Raw genomic sequence first — 24,230 nt, 5'->3', positions numbered from 1 at the left:
ACTTTTTGAACGGTCTGCTAGCGATATTCGATAGATTGCGAACAGCTGTTATGAGGTAGCGCTGCCAGACTGTCTCAATTTCGAATGAAGACAGCTGTAGTTAATAAAACCACAAAATGGCAAAAAGCAAAAATAAACGTCGCGACTATAACTAAAGACAAACTGACTCCTTATCGGCTTTGTTTACCGCCTTATCAACTTATATTCATATGTATGTACGTTGGTTATACACATGCATTATTCACCGTGCTTAAGTAGAATACGATCCAATCTATCAGTGCGTTAATTTATGTAGTATTTATGTTTGATGCCACAAAAGAGTTTGCCTTCTACGTGGAACTGAGCAACGGATTGTGTACAACTACAAACGGAAGCCAAACAAGGGCGGCTTTTCTTGGCTTTTCCCCGCTGCGAATCTGTCTCGGATGTTTATGTTCTGTCACCAGTTGCTCACCAGCAAGCTATGCCTTCCATTTTCCGCTTTCGTCTGCCTTTTCGCCGCAGCGAGTTACCCGAAACCGGTCTCCTGAATACCTGTAAGTAATCCCTAACCTCAAGCTCTCCAGACTCTAGGATCTTTAAGCTATAAGCTCATGTCTAGAGTTAAGCTCTTACCAAAGCAAGTTAATGCAAAACAAGAATTTTTTTACATGGTGCCAATTGATCAAAAATAATATAGACTTAGTCTAAGAACTTTTAATATGAAGGACATATTTTGTTGGCTGTCACTGTATGCGTAGAAAAGAGCTGTTCGATGTAGAGCTCTCCGCTCCTTTGCTCTTGAACAAAATTTCAAGAGAAATTAAAATAACTAATCAGGTTATAAAAATTCCTATCCAATCGAAAAGTGCACTTCCCCCGATCTATCAAATTAGTCACTGTAACTAATGTCCACATAGTTTTTAATTCAAGATAGCCATTATATTACATGTATTATGTACCACATTATATTCTGTATGTACATTTAAAACTAGAATTACATCAATACCTCCGCGAATTTTTCTTCAAATTCGTTATAGCCACCCAATTAGTGTGCACTGTACGCTCCCCCTAAAAATAGAATATGCCAGCAAATATTTATAAAAGAAGCGGTGAATCTCGGCCTCTGACAGTACAACGATAAGATTACTTTACGAGCACCTGGATACCAATTCTTCCACATGGCCTTTATAAATATTTAAGAAAAACCAAAAAAAATCGAATTGGCCCATGAGGGGATCGAACCCGCGACCTTCGCGTTATTAGCACGACGCTCTAACCAACTGAGCTAATGGGCCGCGATGACACGCTGCAGCCGAAATCAACTTGAACTGCAAAAGCAGAGACTAGTGCGCTCTCGCTTGAGAAATGTAAAATATAAACAGTCGCACTTTCATAGTTGCCCAATTTATCTCGTAGTTTATTTAGTGCTGTAGCGTGGCCCACATTGGAGCGTGTATTCCTGAGCGACACATATATTTTTGAAAACTTTTCATAGTCCCACAATCGGGTAACTTCGGCTAAAGGGCTCGGGCACTCGTATCCATGGACCGAATGCGGCTGTATGCGAGTTGATGTCCCTTTTCCTTTTTCCCGTGGAGGATCCGCAGTTGGCTTTTGACTTCGGTTCGGTTTGGACGTGCTTTTTTTTTCCGCGGCGCTTCCGCCAGGACCAATTGCCTTCCCTTGGCAGGGGAAATCGTTGAAAGCGGCCCCGCAATTGCGCTCCTTTTCGTACTTTTAGCAATTACGGCGTAGCGTAATTGGAGAGAGGTGTAAATTCACAATTTAGCACTGCAGTCGTTGTGCCACTTGAAGTCGTGAGTGCAGTTCGATAATCTGAAGGTTTCCGCCGTGAGCGACGCTTTAATTATTTTGACTGTCACAGATTTATGCTAGGAGATTGCGATACCATTCGATTCGATTGTAGGAAATGAAAGCACTTAAAATTATATAGATAGATACTTGTATCTTCTCCAGCAGAAGCGTGCCTTTACTTGATATGCGTGACAAGCAAACACCATTACCCCTAAATGTCAGAACTGCAATGAATTTTTGATGTATTAGCCGGATTCCTGGCCTTTAAAGTCGCTCGACTAATGGCAGCGTCTGGTTCGGCGGCAGTTGTTCCGGTTCTCAACACCTGTCAGAGTCAAGGCCCACGAATTGGGCTCGGGAATTGGGTAAAGGAAGTCGGTTTGGAGACGACCATGGAACCACCCATCAAGCCAGCGGTTGAACGACTTACATAACGAGATTGGAAAGCGATTTGGTAGCCACAAGTGCCTTGAGTGTGCCTGCAGACTTAAAATACTGACCAAGTAGTGCCTTGGGAGCAAGTTCCTGATTGGAGTGAAGCCCCCAGAATGTCGGGCAGCTACCAGCGCCAGAGCCTGGAGCTCCGGAGTCCAGACCATGGATCTGTGGACGATCCCGATGGATGTTTGCGGAACCATTTGGGATCATCGGCTAGCCAGCGAAGGCGACAGCAACGCATCGCCCAGCAGCGGCAAGACTCATGGTTTCGACACTCGATGCCGCCGGCAATTAACCGAGACTTTGAGTCCCTGGAACACCTGACGCCAAGGGCCTCCGATGGCCTGGATGAGCAGCTAGCCGCCTCCGTTTCGCACAGTGTGCACAGCGGTGGCAGTGTTACGCTTTGCGGACCGCCGGACCATTCCAGCATCCACCTGAACAGTGCCAATAGCAACCTCGGCTTTATCGACTCGGATACGCCTAATACGCCGGTGACCCCTGTCTCTGGACTACAGCCCCCTGCCTCGGTATCCACCTCCGTGGGCGGGACACTCTCCTCCCGTCGACGGTCGTCCAACCGCAAGGATTCCAAAGGCTCCATACTATCACGCCAGAGCGGCAAGAGTCGGGTTTCCCTTCTGGCACAACGTGGACTGCGAATGACGGCCTCGTTTCTGCGAAGGAAGCGCACGGAGTACGAAGGTGAGTGCGAGTTTGGCGTAGATGATGGACTTCCAAGAATTCCTGGCATTCAATAGGCTAGTCACACCATCCGTAGATGCTGCTCGTGGGTGGGGGCATCTCCATACCACCCTGTCGCCTTCTCGTTTGTCGTTTTGGATCAATAACGTTGGCGCCCCGTGGTCTGTGGCCCAGTGGAGCGAGGGTGCGGTTTTTCAGTGGCAGTGCCTCCCGGAGATTCGTTTGCTAACAACTTCATTTGTTTATAGACCGTACACTTTCGATTGGCCTTTTCAATATGCGCAAACATATGCTGTGCTGATTTTCTAGATGTGCAGCGTGTGGAAGGTCAAGGGAGTTTTCGGTTCCACTTAACTACTTAAAGTATGGCGCGCTTTTGTCAGTTGATATACAATATATTGTTATGAAAAATTATAGCCTGTTTTTAGTATAATTAATAATTTACAACAGTTTTTTTTTTTTTGTACATTGTGCACCAACTTTTCCGCTGATATACAATTAAAAAAGCTTTAAAAGAGCAATTACAAAAAGTAAACAGAATGTTTGCACGTCATTGACAGGCACTTTTGCATTCAAAATTTATTGTTAGCCATAAATTGGTTATTTAAATGACGACAATCAAAAGTTGTAAAACGCTTAAACCGATTAGAAACAATAGAGATAGCAAATTTTAAGTGCACATGCAGTGCATAAACGGGAACTCAAAGGAATTTCAAACTAAACTATCAGTGAGGAAGTTAAACCATTAGCAAAAAAAAAATGTTCCAGCAAATGAACTAAAAAAATTTGAATATTTAAATAAATGGCATACATAACTTTAATTTTTAGTAATACAAAAGCGTGTAAATGGAATAGACAGAGATTTTACATGTCATTCGCAGCCATGTCACAGATATGTCACCCGACTTTAGTATGCAAACGCTGTAACTGGCTTACCATGGGCTTGCCGCCCCTGTGCCCCGCCAGAATTGAAGGCCCCACCCGGCAGCCAACCCCTGTGGACTGACCCAGATTGCATGAGCCAAACGAGCGGCGTGGCCCACAGGAAGGGCACGTCCTGCTGCCGCATGTATGGCTCTGGGGACTGGATTCAGAAGTCACTGCTGTTGAGCAGTAAATGAGCGGAAGCAGCAGTTGAAATAAAAGCCCTGCCAGCTGCAGTTTAACTATACGTACTATGAGTGCGATTTTATTGTGCTTAACTAAAGCTAGACAGTCTTCTGGGCCTGAAGGACCCAATCTCTCAGTTCGGCAATGTTGGCATACACGCCGGGATAATTGGCGACGGCGCAATCTCGTCCCCAGGAGACGACGCCCACCAGTTGGCCTCCGGATACCAGAGGTCCACCAGAATCACCCTGGCATGCATCCTTGTTCGTCGCCGCTGCACAGATCATGGTTGCTTTGATGAAGGAACCATATCCGTAAGTGGAACTGCCACACTGCGAACGGCCCACAATTCTCGTGTCCACAAAGAGCAGCGTCGCTGACGAGGGGCCATCGGTGGAGGTCTTGCCCCAGCCTGAGATGCTAGCTGCTGATCCGTGAGCCGGCGTCGCACTGGCCATCGTAATGGCCTTGATGGTCGAGCCAAAGGTCAGCTTAGTCTTCAGACGCACCACTCCAATGTCGTTAATCTTGCTGTTGGAGTTGTATGCCTCATGTGCCTTGATGGCAGCCACCTCGACGAGAACGCCACCATAGGTTCGCTTATTGGAGCCAGCCCTTATCCGGAGATTGGAGACCGTGGTCGGAGTGTCCAGGCAATGGGCGGCGGTCACGATGATGTTGTTGCTGATGATGGATCCACCGCAGAAATGACTTCCGGAACGCTGCAGAGAAACCTGCCAGGGACGATCCTCAATGGAAGAGGCTGTGCCTCCAACAATCCGGCCACCTAGCGATGATGTTTGTGGTTCCAGGCCAATGGGAATGACTGCGCCATTCGTGAGGGCCAGCAGGGCTAAGAAAGTTGCTATTAGTAGGGACATGTTTGCGGTTCAACCTTGGATGGCTAACTAACTGCGATGGGTGGCCTTTTATAGCCACAGATTGGGCATTGCCCGCGTGCGGATAAGGTTGTCAAATGACACGGCCATATTTCATTCGTATCAATCGCTGATTACCCAAAAGGCCCATCATCCGGCAATTGTCTCCAGGTGCTGGCAGGAGAATATGGGTGCTTTTAATTACCGACTGGTTATTGATTAGTTAGCCGTGAGATAGGTGGGATAGGTCAGTTGCTGGGCTTAGACTTATCGTAGGAATGCTTGTTTTGACGTCTTAATCTGGCTATAATCCATTCTCTGTTCTCTCCAGCTATTGACTGGGCCTTACCAATTGTAAATATTTCAAATACAGATTACTTCTTCCGTTCGGTGCGCAAAAAGCGTTGTAAATTGCATGACCACTTACGTGCTTTGAATGAGCATGAAGGCCAAAATAGACGTAACCACTCTGCACTAGCTTATGCTTTTAATATACGAACAAAAAATATAGAAATGTAGGTACAAATCATGAATAACTCATTGGTCATTTGCTCGACTTCGTTCCCCATCGCAGGACACGGAAAATGCATTAAAAACAACGGACAAGTCCACATCCGCTTCGCTGGCAGGACTCGGGCTCTCGTTTATTTGCCAATTAGGTTAAAAGTGTCACGTTCAGTTTAACAACTTCCGCCAGCGTTTCGTTCCTGTTCAGTATTGGTTCTTCAATATGGGCAATGTGGGTGGGCCGGAGTCATAAATTGGCCTAGTGCTTTGTAAAGCAAGTTTTCGACTCGGTCGGCATGCTCTGGCGCTGAAAAGCCCACAGACCGTATCAATGGGGAATTCATGTCTGTGGTGTTTCAGTACCTACCAAGTCGTTGTCGGACATAAGGCGCCTCTTCCAGCTGGTCAAAGTTTCCGAGTAGGTATAATACTCCACCATCCGGTTGAAGGTTACATGCTTCTTTGTCTTCGAGGACTCCTTACCGATGCCATCACCTGCTCCGTCCAATTCGATATCCTTCATGATTAGAATGGGCTTGAGCAACGAGCTCGATGGCTGCTCTTCCGACATGGCTTATATTGATATAAAAATATACAACTTTTTTAACCTGACTGAAATCTGGATTCAGGGATTGATAAGAACTAAATTTGACACTATATGTTTCAATGCTACTACGATAGTTTTCGTTTTTCGTTTTTCGTTTTCCTGCTAAAAATATGTCACGAATTTATATATTAATTTAATACAATGGCAAATGTATTTGTTACCATTTTATTTATTGGTCACGTATTTATATAGGTGAACCCAAAAGAGAGATCTTTCAAAAGTATACGCAAATATATATTTGATTATTTATTAATTTTGCATTGTTTGTCAAATCATTGCTAATTTCTGTGGGCTTAAAAAAATATTTGTCAGAAGTGGGATTCGAACCCACGCCCTCAAAGAGGACCAGAACGCTCATTCACAAACACTTTCGTTCAGAAAGTAAGATTTTCAATCTTGAGTCTGGCGCCTTAGACCGCTCGGCCATCCTGACACTTGATTCCGCAAACGCCCAAAATCTAGTGTCATAAAAGTATATACAAAATGGGGCGTTGAACCAATAAATTAGGATGTTCTCTGTTTGCCATTATATTGTCTAAAAGCATTTTCAACTCGTTGCGAAGATAAGATCGTTCAATAAACCGTTTAGCTTGATTGCCAAAGCAAATTAAGATACCTCACACGCGGAGAAGTTGGTCGGCTAAAGGGACGGGAAATTCAATCATCCTTGATGGTAAATTGAATTGACATTTCACTCAGCCGCCTTGCGAGAAATAGACCACGTTAGATCATCCTTGTCGGCTTTATGTGACATCATCGCAGGATACTCACTGTCCTAGCATGCACGGCATGAGATAACATTAGCAGCCGTCCATAATTGGGCTTCGCTTATCTAGGTTTGTACAAAAAGCTTGCGGGACACGTTCTCATCAAATCTATACTAACTTTTTAATTTTCAAAGTGCATTAGAAATGTAATAAAAAAAAAATTATTCTGGCCCATGAGGGGATCGAACCCGCGACCTTCGCGTTATTAGCACGACGCTCTAACCAACTGAGCTAATGGGCCATGTTTGTGTAGCTGCCAAAATGCGAGTTTTACCAAATAGCAATTCTATTAGATCTGTTAACAGTTGTATTTAACAGTAGTATAATATGTTGGGAGCGTATAAGTTGTAGCACTGTTATACACGGTGCATTAAAAAAAAATTTTTTTGCTAACACTTAGTTTTATCGCGGTTGGCAATTGGAAAGCCAAGGATCAAACTTTAAACCTCAAAGTAATCAGGATGTTCAGAAATAAAAAATATCTGGCCCATGAGGGGATCGAACCCGCGACCTTCGCGTTATTAGCACGACGCTCTAACCAACTGAGCTAATGGGCCATACATTCTTTTTTGCCAAACGCTTTTTGAGAGTAAATGCGACGAACAGCCGTAGAATTGGTCACTGAAGCAAAGATTCGGATGCATAGGACCTCAACGTCGGACAATTCCTGATAATTCCCATTTCTTAGTCAATACCAGGCAAACGCATTCGTGATCAGTAAATTGTCTATCTCCTAGGGCAAAAAAGAACTAGTGATGATTTAAATACCCTAGGTATTCTTAGCATTTGTTAAATTCACAAAAATTGTGTGCATATGTACAAGTTAACTATTTTGTCTCAATAATTGAGTTCATAAGTACGCATATTGAAATCACTCTACTTGAGAACTATTTTCGAGGGATTATTATTATTTATTAATTATGTATATTATTCAGCAGTAAAAAATATGTATATAACAAGAAAAAAGAATACGTTTGGCCCATGAGGGGATCGAACCCGCGACCTTCGCGTTATTAGCACGACGCTCTAACCAACTGAGCTAATGGGCCTTGTGCTGGTTTCTGTCAAAAGACGCATTTACGCCAATGAAACACAATATTGAGCTTTTATCCACAAGTTGTGTAAAAGACATAAATTTCTATCCGTAAAGTGAAATAAAAAGCATAAGGATTTCAATGATGCGTTGAGCATATCTTTTCAAAATTATCATATAATTCGGTGATTTTTCTTAGTATCTTTAAAAGACCTTGTGGGGGATGATACAAAAAATTTCACCTGGCCCATGAGGGGATCGAACCCGCGACCTTCGCGTTATTAGCACGACGCTCTAACCAACTGAGCTAATGGGCCATGTCTGTAACTTTAACAAAATGCGATTTTCAGTAAATAGCGAAGCTAACAATACCTTCCATGTTGGTTTGACTGCAACTGTTATATTACGAATAGAATTGTTCTAGTACTGGCACATGCGCTGTGCTCGCGCAGACAACTACGGAATCGGACACGAGTTTGGCATATGTCAGGATGGCCGAGCGGTCTAAGGCGCCAGACTCAAGATTTAAAATCTTACTTTCTGAACGAAAGCGTATGAGCGTTCTGGTCCTCTCTGAGGGCGTGGGTTCGAATCCCACTTCTGACAAAATTTTTTTTAGTGGTTTTGTTTTTGAATGGTTGATAAGTTTTTTCTATATAACGTATAAAAATATATTTAACAATAAAATTTAAGAAATACAGAATTGCGGTTGTTCAATCATAACATAATTATAAAAATTATTTTTAAGGGGGATTACAGTATGAAAATTACTAACTTATTAACTTTATTCCACAAATTTCGCGCAAGAACTTAACAAGTATTGTATATTAAATTGTTTAAATTAATGCCCACTTAAAATTTATTAGGCAAAGTTTTTTGTTTTGCTATGATTTTCAGTTTAGTACGCCTTCCACTCTGCTACGCCTCTTGCATCCGTAAATACATGGCCCATTAGCTCAGTTGGTTAGAGCGTCGTGCTAATAACGCGAAGGTCGCGGGTTCGATCCCCTCATGGGCCAGTCGACCTTTTTTTTTAATGCTTTACGTTTTTTAGTAGATGCGTAAGGATGAATACCCTTAGGCTTGGTCCTTAGACCTTTCATATCATTTGTCAGTCTGACACTTGGCCTTCCAGTTTTGACATCCAGATGTGTGATAACTAATTACCAAGCGTGTTGCGTGCATGTAAATCTTGATAACCCATTAACAAAGGGCTAAAGCTAGCTTAAATTGATTTCTTGGCCGCTTACTTTCCGCGGTCTGGCAACCAACCGCCGCCCGCTAATACAAAAATCAAAATCCACCCGCCCCACCCCGCCAAGGCAAGCACTTGATGTTGAGTTGCTCTGTTGCTTTCCCACTCGGCGACGCGCTCTCTGCTCATTTTTTCAGCCATTTAGTATTTCAGTCGCTTTTCGAACCGCCAACAAAAAAGTCGTGCCAGCGGATAGACGCTTTTTGGACCGGTTAACGAGGTCGACGTGAGCCAACGCGAATTGTTAACTGGCAAAAGTAAATACTGGATATCGGATATTTAGTCTGAATGTACGACAGCCGAGTCTTACGATGATGGTGATCTCAGTGTTGCACAGTCACCCGTAACGCAAATCGCTTTCGAATATTAGTGACGGCATTTAAATAATCCCACAAATCCCGCGCCGCTAAAGGTCAAATGTAATTATCAGTGGGACATTTGTTACATGGACAACATCCATACATACAGCTGTACAATTTGTTCCATATACCAATACATACATATGTGCGAGAAAATGAGCGCGTCAATTTATCGTTTGATTTTCATATGCTATGGCTATGCTACCGACCAATGAAGAGTAGCAGCTGTCTAATCAAATGTACAAAATGTACGGGCACAGTGAAAAAAAGTTTAAAATATAAATAAAAATATGCAGGAGCAACATAAATAGGAAATATAAGAAATAATTTTAAAAATATAGAAAGTGCTCTCTGTGAAAATGCATAACATATATGTCATTATTTATAACTTAGTCGGCACTGAAAACTTAGAATATTTGTAAACGCAAGTATTTATCAAAATGCTTGATGACATATCCAAATTAATGCTAGAACCAATTTATCCAAAACGGAAGTGGGTGGCATTTTCTCTACATGTAAAATTCAGTGTGGAAAAGACAATTTGAAAGCTTTTTTTTTTATTATCATTCACCCAATGGATACGCTATGGAAAGTCGATTCGCTTTCTCACTGCTGTTTTCTGCTACTACTCACTTGCTCTCGCGATCTTCTCATTGTTAATGTACTGCTCTTTCTCTATGTTGTTTAACAATTGCAATTGTTGTTAATTGCAAATGCTGTTCAGACCAGTTTTCTTTGCCATTCGTTGGCGTCATCGGTTGGATGCTCTTTTCTGCCGAACATTTTCCCTTTTATCGGGCATTAGCCGCATTTACAGTGCATGTGCTAACCAATTTACTAGTAAATTGCATTAGTCCCTCTCAAATCGAAGGGGTTTGCAGATCGAATCGGTTAGTGGCATCCGATTAGTCCTCAGCGAGATGTCATTGTTATATCGGTGCGCTTGGGGGAACCAGCAGATCTACAGACTTGAAGGTAAACACCAGTCAGTGAGTGAGTGGTGGTGAGTTGAGTCAGTTCGTCATCGTTGTGACACATTTTGCATTTAATTCGTATAGTATATGCATAGTTAGTTCCCAGCTGATCAGTGATCGTTTCGTTGCCAAAATGGCTGTGGAATGTTTTTTTCATCTATTCATTTTCGTCACCTTTGCCTTTATTTGCCAAACTGAAATTAATTAAATTATTGGCGAAGGGAAAACAAAGAATGTTGTGCCAAAAATAAACGTAAATTAAAGCAAATGACTTGACAATATCGTCACGCTGCCCTGCGCTTTCCATCTGTCTGGGGAATTGATGGGGTATGCACCATAACATTGGCTCACCCTGTACTACTTATATAATGGTAATCAAGCATAGCATTACTACTTCCGAACCCAACGACGGAGGTGTTCCAGAGAATGCGGGCTTTTTGCTCACCGGCCAGCTAAACAAACGATGTTACTGTGCGCTAACGTTGGTCGGTTGCCAATAGTTCTGTATCGATTGTGTGTAGACACCTTTGTCGTCTTAAGGATGCGACTTTTCCCCCCTCAAAGTAAAAAGAAGTGAAAATACATCGTTGGCAATCGCGAGTTGCGTATCTGTTTATCTTTCTCAGATAAGCAGCACAAGTACAGACATCTTCCTCTGTTTTTTAAACTCATTACAGTCGGGTCAAAATTATCACCTCTCATTGGTGTAAAAAGATTCCGAACTCATTGCCATTCGTTTACTTAGCGGTTTAAGTGCGCACCAAATGTTTAATTTAGGATTCACTGACTTTTGAGATTATGACAGCCTATATCTGCATAAATATAATTAGTTATACATATTTGGATCCAGTAAAGAGGGAATTTTTTTTTATTCAAAATGCACACCATTTGGCATTCCTGCGGCTGTTGAATTTTATATGAAATCCGCAAATAAGTAAGTTCGCTTGGAATGAATCCAAAAAAAACCTACTTATTCCTATGTCTATGTCGGTATTTTTAGACGCCGTCGCGGCTGGCGGAATAAAATTTAATAGCGTCGCAGATATGTATATTTTGGTTGCCACATATGTTTACCAGATAGATCTACTTGAGGCGATTTACGTCAGACTCCATAAGACCAAATCGAATTGATAGTCATTCAAACGAATCGGTGGAGGAAAGCCTTTGCCTATAAATATTAAAGACTAATTTACCTTAACTAAGTCCAATTGAGTACATACATATGTATATAATTTTGTCGATTTTCCAGCCCAGTTGTAATTGCGTTTTGCTTGTGCGAAGGTCATCAGGAGTTGATTACGGGTACTTATATGTGCTCACAGAATGCAAGGCATATTCCAAGAAACTGGAGCAATCGATAAACCCCATTGAGTAGACCCCATAGACGACCACTGACTGCACCATTCGCCATCCATTCAGGAATCCAATTCTCAAATCCCCACACGTGCAACGCCACCGGAGAATCCTTTCACAATCGAACCCCCCCTATGGTCGTTTTAATGGCTCTGCGGGCGCCATAATTCGGTTTGTTTTTGTTGCTCCGGGTGACCATGTGGTAATGGCCGGAAAACACGTAGCGGGCACGCAAATAGATACTTTTTCGTCACTCATATCACTTGGTCAGTGCAGACAGCTAGAAAGCTACAAAGTCTCTTCATTAGCCTCCGATTTCCGAGGTCGATGATCGCTGCTGGACTTTCCTATCCACCTACGCTCCCCACCCCCCAAAAAAACATAAATATTTGAATTTATCCATGGCTAAACTACCTTTCGTGTTTACCTGGTCGCACGAGGCGATTTCCCGGGGGAACTGGTGGGTTGTTAGGGCTAATTAATCCAAAGTAAATTGCAGGAATACTGAATCAAAGCAACCGTGTAAACAGATATACAGAATAGCGTAGCTACAATGCCAAACCGCTTTATAATTAGATTTAAAGGATATCACATCAAGGATACCAGCTCAACAGTGACTATATATGCGGATCTAGGGGATATCGTGTATCTTAATGACGTTTTTCAGAGGCATTTTGCATTGATGATTGTTTGGTTGGCTTACTTCTTCGCGTAATGACAACTAAATTACCCTCATGGGTGGTCAGTAAATCAATACTAGGCCATGGAAAAAATAGTAGCAGAAATAGTAAAATATTTGCAATTCAAGTAAAACACGCGATTTAATCGAAGCACTATCTATCTTTATATTATTTATATTTATATTATAGAAAATCTCTCACACACAATGAGAAGCACTTGAGGCGAGTTTTCAGGCCTTAATTATTTACTTAATACTTTTCTGTTTACGGTTTCAACTGTTTTTAAACAAGGGTATACTTATTTCATTGTTAAATGATTCAATATGTTTCATTTACACAATACAAGTGACTCAAACGTGATTGCGCCTAATGACGATGAGTTGGCAATCGACTTTAGCGTGATATCTGAAATATGTGGACATATATATTAAATCTTCTAGTACTCGGGTTAATCCAGTCCAGTGTGCCTTAGCACACAGCAAGCTTTTGAAAATCAAGCCATAAATTATAAAAATCGGCAACGTTGAATTAAAATGACAGTGAAACGCAAAATCCAAAGTGCAATAGAATTTCGCGACAGCGAAAAGTCTCGACGGTCCTTCGACTGAAACCACTAATTGAATCGTGTCGTGTCGCAACAGATAAGATCTGGAAATTGAGTGAAAGGTGTACCCGTATATTTGCAGCGTGATTCAAGCGATTCGCGGAGCCATGTTAGGATGGCAGACTCCGGCAAACACGCGAGTGGTGGTCACAATGGAGCGAACAGCGAACGCAGAAACGACCAGAACGGACGCAACGGACGCAATGGACACAACGGACACAGTCAAGGACGACAGCTGCAGTTCCTGGACAATCCGCCCCCCAGCCAAGCCACCTTCAATGTGCGCAGTCTGTGGCCAAGCATAAAGTCTGGTGTTCGCCGCTTGAGGAGCCAGTTGCTCCGGCGGACAGCCACCACGGGTCCAGCGATGGCTCCGTCCGGTGGAGCGGACTTACCTCCCTCGGACAATGATCGGGCTGCGCCATCCAGAAGCGGTGACGGGAACACGGAAACAGACGGCAGTAATCCACATCGAAGGCTGGACGAATCGTCCGTGATGGGCAGTATGCAGTCAGTGAAAAATTATATTAAAAGAACACGCCCAGGCCGGAAAAAAAGAAAAGGTGCATATGTTTTTTAACTAAGCCATTATACTTGTTAAAGTATATATATAAAATATATATGTGCGTATATATAGCTTTCATATCCCAACTAACAAATGAATTTCTTTAAAATTTCTTTTTTGAACCGCACTTGAAATTTTTAGAAATTTTTTAAATCGCTACAAATTATTTATCAAAATTCCATGTGGTTAGTTATTATGATCTTGCCATAAAATGTAATATTTATTTTAGAAAGTGAAACTTACGGTCCACAGATTTTCTAGCCATAGTTATTCGGAAATATGAGTAACTCAATATAAAGTTGGGAAAATATGCTTCCTAGCATTCATTAACTCGCTTGCAATACGATATATGATAGTTAGGGTACTTCGTTGGTCGGCTCTGGTCGACCTTCAAATTCCAAGTCATTTCAAAACATTTGACTTAAGGCGCAGTCGCGTTCTCTTCGCGCTCTCTTTTCGTACGTAGCTCTCCCTTGTTTCTCACCTTTTGTTTTGCTAGCACGTTTCGCTTTCGCTTTTGCTCCTGCATTCCAAACACCCCCCAACCCGATCTCCCAAGCTTCCCAGTGGTAGGTACGCAGTGTTTTGGGTTTACTGATAAATCGCAAGCTTCATAAGCTCCTTTTGGAGAATGCACTACGCAGCTTTTGAGGGGTGGTGGGTTGGACTCAAGGGGTTTCCAACCTGGGGGGGGATGACCCCACACCCCGCACATCGGGAAACCCATCCCTGTTGTCCTTTCTGGGTCCTTCGAGCTCGTGGAAATTTCATTTCAGTCGTAGTATCGGAGCTCAGGAGAGCGCACATAGTGAAAAGTGTGTGGTGGTGAAAGTGTGTCGCAGAATATTTGCTAATTTTAAGTAACTTTAGATAATCGTTCGTCAATCAGTGTCAGCTAAGCTATTATCAATCAAATTAACTTACTGAATATATCAAAATCGTTTAAATCTGTTGGCCGGAAAATCACGTGCTTAACGCATTCAACTTAATTGTGACAAATCGATACCTGAAACGGAAAAGTGCAGGCACGTTGCCAGGTGATGGATGTGAAAAAGTTATACGACCAGTTGGCCACGCAAGGAACATTGGTGAACCACTTTGATTAGGTGGTCAAATGGTGCTCCGTAGGAATCCCTTCATTGGCCGTGTGTATAGGCAAATGTGCATGGCACAGAATCCTCCGTACGGGATGAAAATTGTGTTTTCTTATACGCATTGATTGAAAAAGAGGAGGCGCAGGCGCCATCCCACAGGACTACTCTTATACCATTTGCCAATCGCCACGCCCACTTGTGGCTGATTATCCTTGCCGAGGCTGTCACCAGTGACCAACTGCCCTCCATCCTGGGGTTTCCCAAGCGGAATCAGGAGGAGACCGCTGGCGAGTGCATTGCATTCGTGCCCGTGGGCGATTGCGATTCTGGATCCGACGAGCTACCCGGGCCCGAGGAAGAGGAAGCGGAGGAGGAGACGGTGGAGTCGGTGGTAGCGGCGCCATCTAGGGATCGGGCAGGACGCTTCCGTTGTCCCGCGCTTTTTCGCCGGGCCAAAATGGACTTTCGTAATGTCTACAAGGCGATGCGCATTCGTTGGAGTCGTAAGTGACTAGAAAAATATTCAAATCTTTCAAATGATGGGGAAATTGTGTACACAAATATGGGATTCTTTGAAGACCAACAGTCTATAAAATAGTACAACTGAAATGCGATCTAGAGTAACTACTATAGAAACCAAACAATGAATTTATTTATTCGATTGATCGATTGATCAGTTTTAATTGATCTAGAACAACAGACATCTGCGGTTCTTGTTGTTCCATAAACAATAAAAAAAGCTTATATGCCAATTATAGCAAGCCTAGCTCCTCTTTCCTGTTTTGTCAACCAAAATTTTGAAATTCCACCACCATGCTGGTGAGCTGCCCGATCCTTTGTCCAGTTGAGAAACTGGTCACGGAACTCAAGAGGCACCACGTGATACCCCGCCTCTTTGCCTGCAAGCCAACGAAGGTGATCAGTGTGCTATATCCCTGCGATATCGACATCAAACCGGGCATTATGGTAGTGATTAATGAGACGCTGAAGCAACCGATCATTCGGTTTAAGGCCGATCCGGAACACTATCACACGCTGATGATGGTCGACTTGGACGTGCCGCCGGACAATAATACGGAGTGGCTCATTTGGATGGTCGGTAATATTCCGGGCTGCGATGTCGCCATGGGTCAGACGCTTGTGGCCTACGACAACCGGCGGACCATCCACGGCAGTAACATCCATCGAATCGTCTTCCTGGCCTTCAAGCAGTATCTGGAGCTCGATTTCGACGAGACTTTCGTTCCCGAGGGCGAGGAAAAGGGTCGTGGCACCTTCAATTGCCATAATTTTGCAAGGAAGTATGCGCTTGGCAATCCGATGGCTGCCAATTTCTATCTGGTGGAATGGTTATGGCGATGGACACCAACATACCTCGTCTCGGAACATGAATTCGAACCTTCAAATGGAAATGAAAATTAATAAAAGCTCGAAGTTTTAAATTAGTCTTGTTCTTATAATACAGTTCTTGGGACGACTATAATTTCATACTTGTATGTCCTTGGTATATATAGCCATAATATCAAATCATTGATATAGTAGCATTCAAAAGATAATAGCCGATTACTAATCAGCAAAAAATGAGAACTTAATTGAAACATCGCTGTCCACGGTAATAAATGCCGTGTAATTTTCCGATTTCTCACGTTTTGATATCACCTATTAATCAACGTTTTCATACATATTTTCAGATGACGAGGACTTCACCTCGTCCGCTGGGTACGATGCAGATGATGGGGAGAGGCGTATCATAAACCTAAATGGGCCACAGCCCACTAAGTACGGTAATAATCGCATAACGACGGCAAAATATAGGTGAGTGAGTACGAGCCATTTAGCGCCTGATAACTATCATGACCTAAATGAATGGATTAGACACAAAGTAAACAACAATCTGTCCCATTTGCATGCAGTTTCATCAGCTTTTTGCCCGCGTTCCTGTTCGAGCAATTCCGGCGTTACTCCAACTGCTTTTTCCTGCTAATTGCCATACTGCAACAAATCCCGGAGGTGTCGCCGACGGGTCGTTACACCACGCTAGTGCCACTGATGTTCATCCTTTCGGTGAGCGCCATTAAGGAGATAATCGAGGACATTGTAAGTACTAAGAGTAACATATAGCCAGTTGAGTTGTTGATATCTTTCCATGATTTGCAGAAACGACATCGGGCGGATAATGAGATCAATCACCGATCGATAGAGCGCCTGGATAGTGGCTCGTGGTGCACAGTTCGCTGGTCGGAGTTGACGGTGGGCGATATCATCAAAGTGGGAATCAATACCTTCTTCCCCGCCGATCTGATTCTGCTGTCGTCCAGGTGCGCACCCAAGTTAACCCCAATTTGTTTTGATACTTTATACGAATCTGATGCTTCCACAGTGAACCGCAGGCCATGTGCTTCATAGAGACGGCCAATTTGGATGGTGAGACCAACCTGAAGATTCGACAGGCCCTCCCAGCCACCGCTGAACTGCTGGAGACGAAGGATCTGCAACGATTGGAGGGCAGGATCGAGTGCGAGCTGCCCAACCGGCATTTATACGAGTTTAACGGAGTGCTCAGGGAAACTGGAAAGCCGTGAGTAATTTGTTATTAAATAGTTATGTAAACAGTAAGAGAACTAATTAAACAATGTGTGTAGTCTCAGAAGTGACTTTTGTCACCCTACTGCTATTTCAAATGAATAAAAACATCTTTTTTTTTTGTAGACCCGCTGCTTTGGGCAATGATCAGGTGCTCCAACGTGGCGCCATTCTTCGGAACACGGCATGGGTGTTCGGGATCGTGGTCTACTCCGGGCAAGAGACGAAGCTGATGAAGAACTCTACCTCGGCGCCATTGAAGCGCTCAACCGTAGACAAGCTGACCAACACCCAGATCCTCATGCTCTTCATGATCCTCATCTCATTGTGCATCATCAGCGGCTTGTGCAATCTGTTCTGGACAAGGGAACATTCGGAAACGGACTGGTACCTGGGCCTAACCGACTTCAAGACCAAGAGCCTTGGCTACAACCTGCTGACCTTCTTCATTCTGTACAACAACCTGATCCCCATCTCGCTACAGGTGACGCTTGAGCTTGTGCGTTTCCTGCAGGCCATTTTCATAAACTACGACATTGAGATGTATCACGAGGAATCAAACACGCCCGCCATGGCGCGCACCTCGAACTTGAACGAAGAGCTGGGCATGGTCAAGTATATATTCTCGGACAAGACAGGCACCCTCACGCAGAACGTGATGGAGTTCAAGAAATGCTCCATCGCCGGATACGTATACACAGCTGAGCGAACGCCGGAGGAATCTCAGCTAGTGCAGAATATCCTCGGTCGTCATGAGACGTCCGCCGTGATAGAGGAGTTCCTGGAACTCCTATCGGTGTGCCATACGGTAATACCCGAGCGCAAGGAAAACGGCAACATGATCTACCACGCTGCCAGTCCGGATGAGCGTGCTCTGGTGGAAGGTGCCCAGAAATTTGGCTACATCTTCGATACACGAACGCCAAAGTATGTGGAGATCAATGCGCTAGGCGTGCGAAAGCGATACGAAGTTCTGAATGTCCTGGAGTTCACCTCGTCGCGTAAGCGTATGTCGTTGATTGTTCGCACGCCGGAAAATAAGATCAAGCTATTCTGCAAGGGAGCGGACACGGTGATATACGAACGTCTGGCTCCTCAGGGTCAAGCCTTCCGGGAACAGACGCTGCGTCATTTGGAGGAGTTTGCATCGGATGGATTGCGGACCCTCTGTTTGGCAGTTGCTGACATTCGGCCGGATGTTTACCAAGAATGGAGCCAGACTTTCGACAAGGCATCGGTGGCTCTTCAGAATCGCGAGAGCAAGTTGGAGGACGCGGCCAATCTGATTGAGAACAATCTTCGTCTACTTGGCGCCACGGCAATCGAAGATAGACTGCAGGATGGTGTGCCGGAAACGATTGCCTCTCTGCTGGACGCCGGCATCTATATCTGGGTCCTTACCGGTGACAAGCAGGAGACGGCCATTAATATTGGCTACTCCTGCCGTCTGATTAGCCACTCCATGGATATCATAATACTAAACGAGGAGAGCCTCGATGTGAGTTGATTTTTTATAAATATCTTGATAGAAATTCTACTGAAAATTTTAATATTTATTTATAGGCCACCCGCGAAGTCATTCATCGCCATTATGGAGAATTCAAGAGTTCGTCGGCGAAGGACGCCAATGTGGCACTAGTCATCGATGGTACTACGCTGAAGTACGCCCTTAGCTGCGACCTGCGCAATGATTTCCAAGACTTGTGCATTCTGTGTCGGGTGGTCATCTGCTGCAGAGTGTCTCCAATGCAAAAGGCTGAGGTGGTCGAGATGGTCACCCAGAGCACGAATGCAGTGACCCTAGCCATTGGCGATGGAGCCAACGACGTGGCAATGATCCAAAAAGCGAACGTGGGAATCGGCATATCTGGAGTTGAGGGTCTCCAGGCGGCATGCGCATCGGACTACTCGATCGCCCAGTTTCGCTATTTGCAGCGCCTACTCTTGGTCCATGGTGCTTGGAACTACGCTAGGATCTCCAAGCTGATCCTGTACAGCTTCTACAAGAACGTGTGTCTGTATGTTATCGAACTGTGGTTCGCCGTCTACTCCGGCTGGTCGGGCCAGATCCTGTTTGAACGCTGGACAATTGGCTTGTACAATGTGCTATTCACGGCCATGCCGCCGTTTGCGATGGGACTCTTTGAGAAATTCTGCACGGCGGAAACGATGATCCGGTACCCGATGCTTTATAAAACATCACAGAATGCGAAGCTCTTCAATGTGAAGGTGTTTTGGATCTGGATATTCAATGCGCTACTGCACTCGGTGTTCCTTTTCTGGTTACCGCTGGCAGCATACACAAAGGAAGTGATCTGGAGCGATGGCAAGACCAGTGATTACCTATTGATGGGCAACCTCGTTTATACTGTAAGAATATTTCGTGTGCGAAATTGATTCAATTGATTTTAATTAAGCTACATCCTATTTTAGTACGTGATTGTTACCGTTTGCCTGAAGGCTGGACTCATCACCAATTCGTGGACCTGGCTTACCCATCTGGCCATTTGGGGCTCAATTGTCCTGTGGTTCGGATTTCTGCTGATTTATAGCCATGTGTGGCCAATGTTCAAGTTCGCGAGCAACTTCCGCGGCATGGACATACAGTTGCTATCGACGCCAGTTTTCTATTTCTGCTTGATGCTGGTGCCCATTACCACGCTGCTGATCGATGTGATCTGCAAACTGTGAGTAAAAGAGATTTTTTCACCATGGAATATAACTGATTGAATTGTGATTGTTTTTCAGCGTACATAATACCGTGTTTAAGACACTGACGGAGGCTGTTCGCGAAACGGAGATCCGACGCAGCGACATCTCCGAAGTGATGAACGAACCGCGATCTTCGTAAGTATCGAAGCAATCGCCTACCAGACCCCCGTAGTCACGCTTTTCCTCCGGGCCGGAGGTTCCCCTACATTCCTCCATACGTATTTAGTTTTTGTTTGTCCAAAAACGAAATCAAACTATACCTACTTTCAATTTGAATTGTTGCGCATTTGCTGAATATTAACTAGACCCCTAAAGACGTTGATATTTCTATAAACCTATCCCACAACCCGAAACAAGGCTGATTGAACATATGTGCCTGCACTTTATACCCTGCTTCTTGTAGTTTTTGCATTGCACCAATATCGAAACCAACCTTAGCTATTATTTAGAGTTTGTTTGGGTCATAAAAATGCATTACTAAATCCAAATCATTACTTTATCGCACTTTCACCTCCTCGAATTGTGTTTGTTCAACTTTCGATGTATGTTAGTTGCTGTTATATCAAAACCAAAGTATCTACTTGAATATTAGCTTCAAATATACCTATAACTAGAATCGAACACACAAATAGTAAAGGACCTTTATGAATAAGACCACTGAGACCAATGAGAAATGGCATTGTATTAGCCGATAAATGTGTAAATAATATTAGAGACTAGAGTAAGATAAGTTTAAACACTATTTTTTCTTGTCATTTGTTATATCCACCCACAAGTGTTCTTTCATATGTAACCTACCTATTTAATGCATATAATAAACATAGCACACCTAGATAATGTTATTTACGAGTTTAAACTCATGTTTAGATCCTAATGTTATGTATTTACCCAAGTTTGATACGCCTTTTGTAGACTTAATAGAACAATTTTGAATGCAATTAAAACATAAATTGGTTTATATATATATATTTATAAAATTATATTGGCTGTGTTGAGGTATTCTCGCCTAGCTGTGTCATTCAATAAAATCGGCGCATTTAAAGAAACAAACACAATTTAACTGAGTTAAGACAAAAACTGAAAGCATCAATCAGATTCAGATTTACTCAATCTTCGACTGCATCACCATGAGCAAGTATCTAATGAATTGAAATCCCTAAAATGTAATCTCTCTGTCTTCCTTTATCCCCCATCAATCCCATGGCGGTGACGATTGTCCCCTCAATCCCAAATCCATGCATTCAATCGATCCATAAACCCATTCGAAATCCCTGCACCCATGCGACGCACTAGTGACTCCGGTTTTGGATACGCCCTCGGCAAGTTGATACGATCCAGCCACATTCTGATTTCGCACGATCATCATCCCGTGTCGGAATCCAGTAGGACGTCGAATCTGCGGGTGGAGAACCTGGAGATGGAGGCCGACACGGAACAGCAGCAGCAGAGCAGGCAGCGTCAGAAGTGGCGAGGTGGTCAGGTGGCCACTGGAGTTGCAAGGAGTGCGAGAAATAGCACCACATCACCCATCACGGCCACTCTGCACATGTGAGGATGTGGACGATGGACTTCTTCCCTCATCGAAGGCAAATCAAATCGAATTATTTTTCTAGTTATAAAACGTATTTTATAAGTGAGCATTGTATAGTATTGTAATTGCATTCCGAATGGGACTATTTCCCGATTCCGCATCCATATCATATATATCATATTTTCATGTTTATATGCTAGTCCCGAGAAGCGGATATTTTTTACATCGCATACTGTATGTGCTAACAAACTATTTGCCAACTGTGATAGTGTCTAAGAAGTAGACAGGTGTGTTTAGGCACGTAGGATAGGCCAATAATCAGGGAATGCTATCTTGTGAGACGTCTTCTTATCATCATTCCCAACAAGCTGAGTTTATTTATCTCTAATCGTACCTTAATCGTATATGTATGTGTTAGCTGGATGTTAAACTATACTTCTAAGACACTTACCAGGTTGTAAAGTTACATAACGTTAACAAACCCAGTCACGAATGTTCCGTTCGATCCTAATTAACAAATTTATGATTAACCAACCGATATATATATATAATCATCCCAACGTTATTGGAATGTGATGGTACCCAGATGATATGTATGTATCAGTTTTGAATATATGTATGTATCCCGCACAATCCTCCCCAGCTCGCATGCAATTTAATTCGGCCAATAATCTATCTTTATACTAACGCAATGACTGCTGATTGTTCAATCCGATCTGAATACGATACGATCCGAATTGTTTCGATATGCTCTGCACTTATGTTGTATGTACTTATGTTTTATTTTGTATTACTCGACACCCAACAAAGCGACTTAACCAATCACACCCAACACCTACTCGCAGAACCCAAACACACCCAACAATAACTAATCAAAACAATATATAATTTAATAAAAGTCAAAGAGTCAACAGCAAAATTCTGAAAAATGTTTATTTGAAATTTCTCTGAACGTTTTCTGCGTTAATCTGTCTGTGTGCGCAGTACCATGTATGCCTTGGGATCGATAATTCGGTGTAAGTAAAAAAAGTAGATATTGCTGAAAAATCATATCTACACTGTCACAACACACTCCATCCACAAAAAACACGCATACACCCACTTTGTCACTTCACCCAGTCACAGGGTATTTGTTTTTTTTTTATGATATAGAGGGTTCCCCTCCCTCAGAAGGGAGATATATACATATATATACGGGTAGATAGGACCTCAAACTTGTATAACTATAACACTTTATGGTACAAAACCTTATGATTTACGTAGCGTCAAAGATTCGTTGTAAATTTGATATCCAGAACCGCATCGTATTCCTTTTATTTGCCATCTTTAAAGTATGTAGAGGCTCTACTCCATTTATTACGTATTCTGCATGACCCTATCGATTTGGTACACACCTGTACACACCTTATTGCTCATCCTGATTTGATTATACATATATGTATGCTCCTCTGCCCAAGCCCAGATTATCGCAATATTCCGTTGAATTCTAGTGTAAATTGCAAGAACTCTGCGTAAAGTGCTAACAATTCAAAATGGAAACTAATCTATTAAGTGACCCGCCTGACCTCACCCCGTACGAAATTGAAATCCTTTACTAAACCATATACGACCCGCTCAAAAATTAACCCAACAGATTCACGGAAACGGCCCGGCTGCTACGTAATGTCTTTACCCGTCGTGCCAACACGAGAGTCGAAACGGATCTCGAGCTATCGCGTGAGTACCACTCAGTTGCAGGAACCCAGCCATTAGTGGTAGGACTCCTCGAGCAGTAGGTCCGCATCCCGGGGCTGGGCTATGGAGTATGGCCTCCATTTTGTGGCAAGGGGGTCTCCCTTGGAGGTAGAACTACATACATACATATGTATGAGACACTGGGACCACACTCACACATTACAACAGATACCACACATGAATCACTTGACCATTTGTGATCTATACGATTCTAACTAACTGGCATTGTTTACCTTCCCAGATGGCTATGCGTTTTCCCAGGAGGAGGGCGGAGCTGTGCCGCAGTCTATCATTATACGTGCCTATGATACGAATCTGCCAAAGCCCGAGGGTAACTAAACCGAAAACGATGGGACTCTGGATCTCACGGTGCACATGTATATAGGAGAACGCAAGGAGCTACGATTTCGATTCACATTGGTATATATTTAGAGCACACTTCTGGTAGGCCAAACTAAAAAAACACACAAAACACATCACATTTATTATCTATGTGTCTTACACCAGCAGTAATTGAAAAACATTTCGTAGACGCCACTAAACATTTGAATATTGCGCTTATATGTAAGTTTATCTTTCTATTTGCTGTTATTTATTTTGTAAGATCGCGAGGAAAAAAAACACATTTAAGAGGCTAGAGTTCGGTTTTGTTTTTATTTTTTGTATCTGTCCCCTTGTCCGCGGCGCAGCTTTGTGATACGGATACAGACTTGCATTCTTTTTTAAAAAAGTCTATCTCTAAGTAAACTGTAAACATTTGTACCTACATATGCATTACATTATTGTGAATTTCAAAAAAACATATTGATGTCAGCAAAGAATCTGTATTTTTCGGTCACCGAACCGCTGATATTTAATGGAAATAAATCATATTTCTCTAACGTGGCTTGTTGGCTTTCAAATACGGGGTCTGGAAATAACTAAGAAGTTTTGAATTTTTTGTT

General features: G+C 43.1%; 4 protein-coding genes and 8 non-coding genes across 25 annotated transcripts, besides 1 other annotated feature; 4 read left to right on the top strand and 8 right to left on the bottom strand.

The window, feature by feature from the left end:
- The first annotated feature begins 91 nt into the window (after positions 1-91).
- On the top strand, positions 92-24,165 carry ATP8A (ATPase 8A). Of its 14 annotated transcripts, NM_170624.4 has the most exons (13): positions 9,248-9,387; positions 12,904-13,630; positions 16,418-16,541; positions 16,640-16,823; positions 16,884-17,044; positions 17,107-17,304; positions 17,436-18,807; positions 18,873-19,679; positions 19,743-19,996; positions 20,058-20,156; positions 21,315-21,607; positions 23,186-23,268; positions 23,528-24,165. In NM_170624.4, the coding sequence occupies exons 2-11, from the start codon at positions 13,183-13,185 to the stop codon at positions 21,571-21,573; spliced, it is 3,906 nt and encodes a 1,301-aa protein (NP_725291.2). In that variant the 5' UTR covers positions 9,248-9,387; positions 12,904-13,182; the 3' UTR covers positions 21,574-21,607; positions 23,186-23,268; positions 23,528-24,165. The 14 variants fall into 14 exon arrangements, with proteins under 14 accessions (NP_001137654.1, NP_725290.2, NP_610873.1 ...); NM_001144182.3 differs by lacking the exons at positions 9,248-9,387; positions 12,904-13,630; positions 21,315-21,607 and adding exons at positions 92-215; positions 320-536; NM_165984.4 differs by lacking the exons at positions 9,248-9,387; positions 12,904-13,630 and adding an exon at positions 92-536.
- Positions 622-800: a mobile genetic element.
- Positions 1,204-1,277, bottom strand: tRNA:Ile-AAT-1-8 (transfer RNA:Isoleucine-AAT 1-8). The gene has a single exon. It is a non-coding gene; the product is annotated as a tRNA-Ile (tRNA).
- Positions 4,098-4,936, bottom strand: Ser8. Its single transcript, NM_137030.3, has one exon. It carries the CDS (start codon positions 4,929-4,931, stop codon positions 4,149-4,151), a length of 783 nt encoding a protein of 260 aa, NP_610874.1. The 5' UTR covers positions 4,932-4,936; the 3' UTR covers positions 4,098-4,148.
- Positions 5,383-6,115, bottom strand: CG30065 (uncharacterized protein). Its single transcript, NM_165988.2, has 2 exons — positions 5,803-6,115; positions 5,383-5,742 (listed from the first exon to the last, which is right to left on the bottom strand). The coding sequence occupies exons 1-2, from the start codon at positions 6,004-6,006 to the stop codon at positions 5,695-5,697; spliced, it is 252 nt and encodes an 83-aa protein (NP_725294.1). The 5' UTR covers positions 6,007-6,115; the 3' UTR covers positions 5,383-5,694.
- tRNA:Leu-CAA-1-1 (transfer RNA:Leucine-CAA 1-1) lies at positions 6,349-6,475 on the bottom strand. Its single transcript has 2 exons — positions 6,438-6,475; positions 6,349-6,393 (listed from the first exon to the last, which is right to left on the bottom strand). It is a non-coding gene; the product is annotated as a tRNA-Leu (tRNA).
- On the bottom strand, positions 6,977-7,050 carry tRNA:Ile-AAT-1-7 (transfer RNA:Isoleucine-AAT 1-7). Its single transcript has one exon. It is a non-coding gene; the product is annotated as a tRNA-Ile (tRNA).
- On the bottom strand, positions 7,293-7,366 carry tRNA:Ile-AAT-1-6 (transfer RNA:Isoleucine-AAT 1-6). Its single transcript has one exon. It is a non-coding gene; the product is annotated as a tRNA-Ile (tRNA).
- On the bottom strand, positions 7,785-7,858 carry tRNA:Ile-AAT-1-5 (transfer RNA:Isoleucine-AAT 1-5). The gene has a single exon. It is a non-coding gene; the product is annotated as a tRNA-Ile (tRNA).
- On the bottom strand, positions 8,086-8,159 carry tRNA:Ile-AAT-1-4 (transfer RNA:Isoleucine-AAT 1-4). Its single transcript has one exon. It is a non-coding gene; the product is annotated as a tRNA-Ile (tRNA).
- On the top strand, positions 8,328-8,448 carry tRNA:Leu-CAA-2-1 (transfer RNA:Leucine-CAA 2-1). The gene is made up of 2 exons: positions 8,328-8,365; positions 8,404-8,448. It is a non-coding gene; the product is annotated as a tRNA-Leu (tRNA).
- Positions 8,788-8,861, top strand: tRNA:Ile-AAT-1-3 (transfer RNA:Isoleucine-AAT 1-3). The gene has a single exon. It is a non-coding gene; the product is annotated as a tRNA-Ile (tRNA).
- CG30060 (uncharacterized protein) lies at positions 15,496-16,165 on the top strand. The gene has a single exon (NM_165987.2). The coding sequence runs from the start codon at positions 15,540-15,542 to the stop codon at positions 16,146-16,148; it is 609 nt and encodes a 202-aa protein (NP_725293.1). The 5' UTR covers positions 15,496-15,539; the 3' UTR covers positions 16,149-16,165.
- Positions 24,166-24,230: the final 65 nt, after the last annotated feature.

Source organism: Drosophila melanogaster, chromosome 2R, assembly GCF_000001215.4.
Source record: "Drosophila melanogaster chromosome 2R".
Classification (NCBI taxonomy): Eukaryota; Metazoa; Arthropoda; class Insecta; order Diptera; family Drosophilidae; genus Drosophila; species Drosophila melanogaster.
This window is presented reverse-complemented; position numbering and strand designations above follow the sequence as displayed.

What these genes read in the sequence shown, in the direction of transcription:
- ATP8A (NM_001144179.3), top strand. Translation starts at nt 2,346, where the DNA reads ATGTCGGGCAGCTACCAGCGCCAGAGCCTGGAGCTCCGGAGTCCAGAC. An exon ending in TAAACGAGGAGAGCCTCGAT is followed by an intron (nt 18,808 to 18,872) that starts GTGAGTTGATTT and finishes ATTTATTTATAG; the next exon opens with GCCACCCGCGAAGTCATTCA. An exon ending in ATGAACGAACCGCGATCTTC is followed by an intron (nt 20,157 to 21,314) that starts GTAAGTATCGAA and finishes GCGACGCACTAG; the next exon opens with TGACTCCGGTTTTGGATACG.
- Ser8 (NM_137030.3), bottom strand. Translation starts at nt 4,931, where the DNA reads ATGTCCCTACTAATAGCAACTTTCTTAGCCCTGCTGGCCCTCACGAAT.
- CG30065 (NM_165988.2), bottom strand. Translation starts at nt 6,006, where the DNA reads ATGTCGGAAGAGCAGCCATCGAGCTCGTTGCTCAAGCCCATTCTAATC. An exon ending in TTATGTCCGACAACGACTTG is followed by an intron (nt 5,743 to 5,802) that starts GTAGGTACTGAA and finishes TGGGCTTTTCAG; the next exon opens with CGCCAGAGCATGCCGACCGA.
- CG30060 (NM_165987.2), top strand. Translation starts at nt 15,540, where the DNA reads ATGCTGGTGAGCTGCCCGATCCTTTGTCCAGTTGAGAAACTGGTCACG.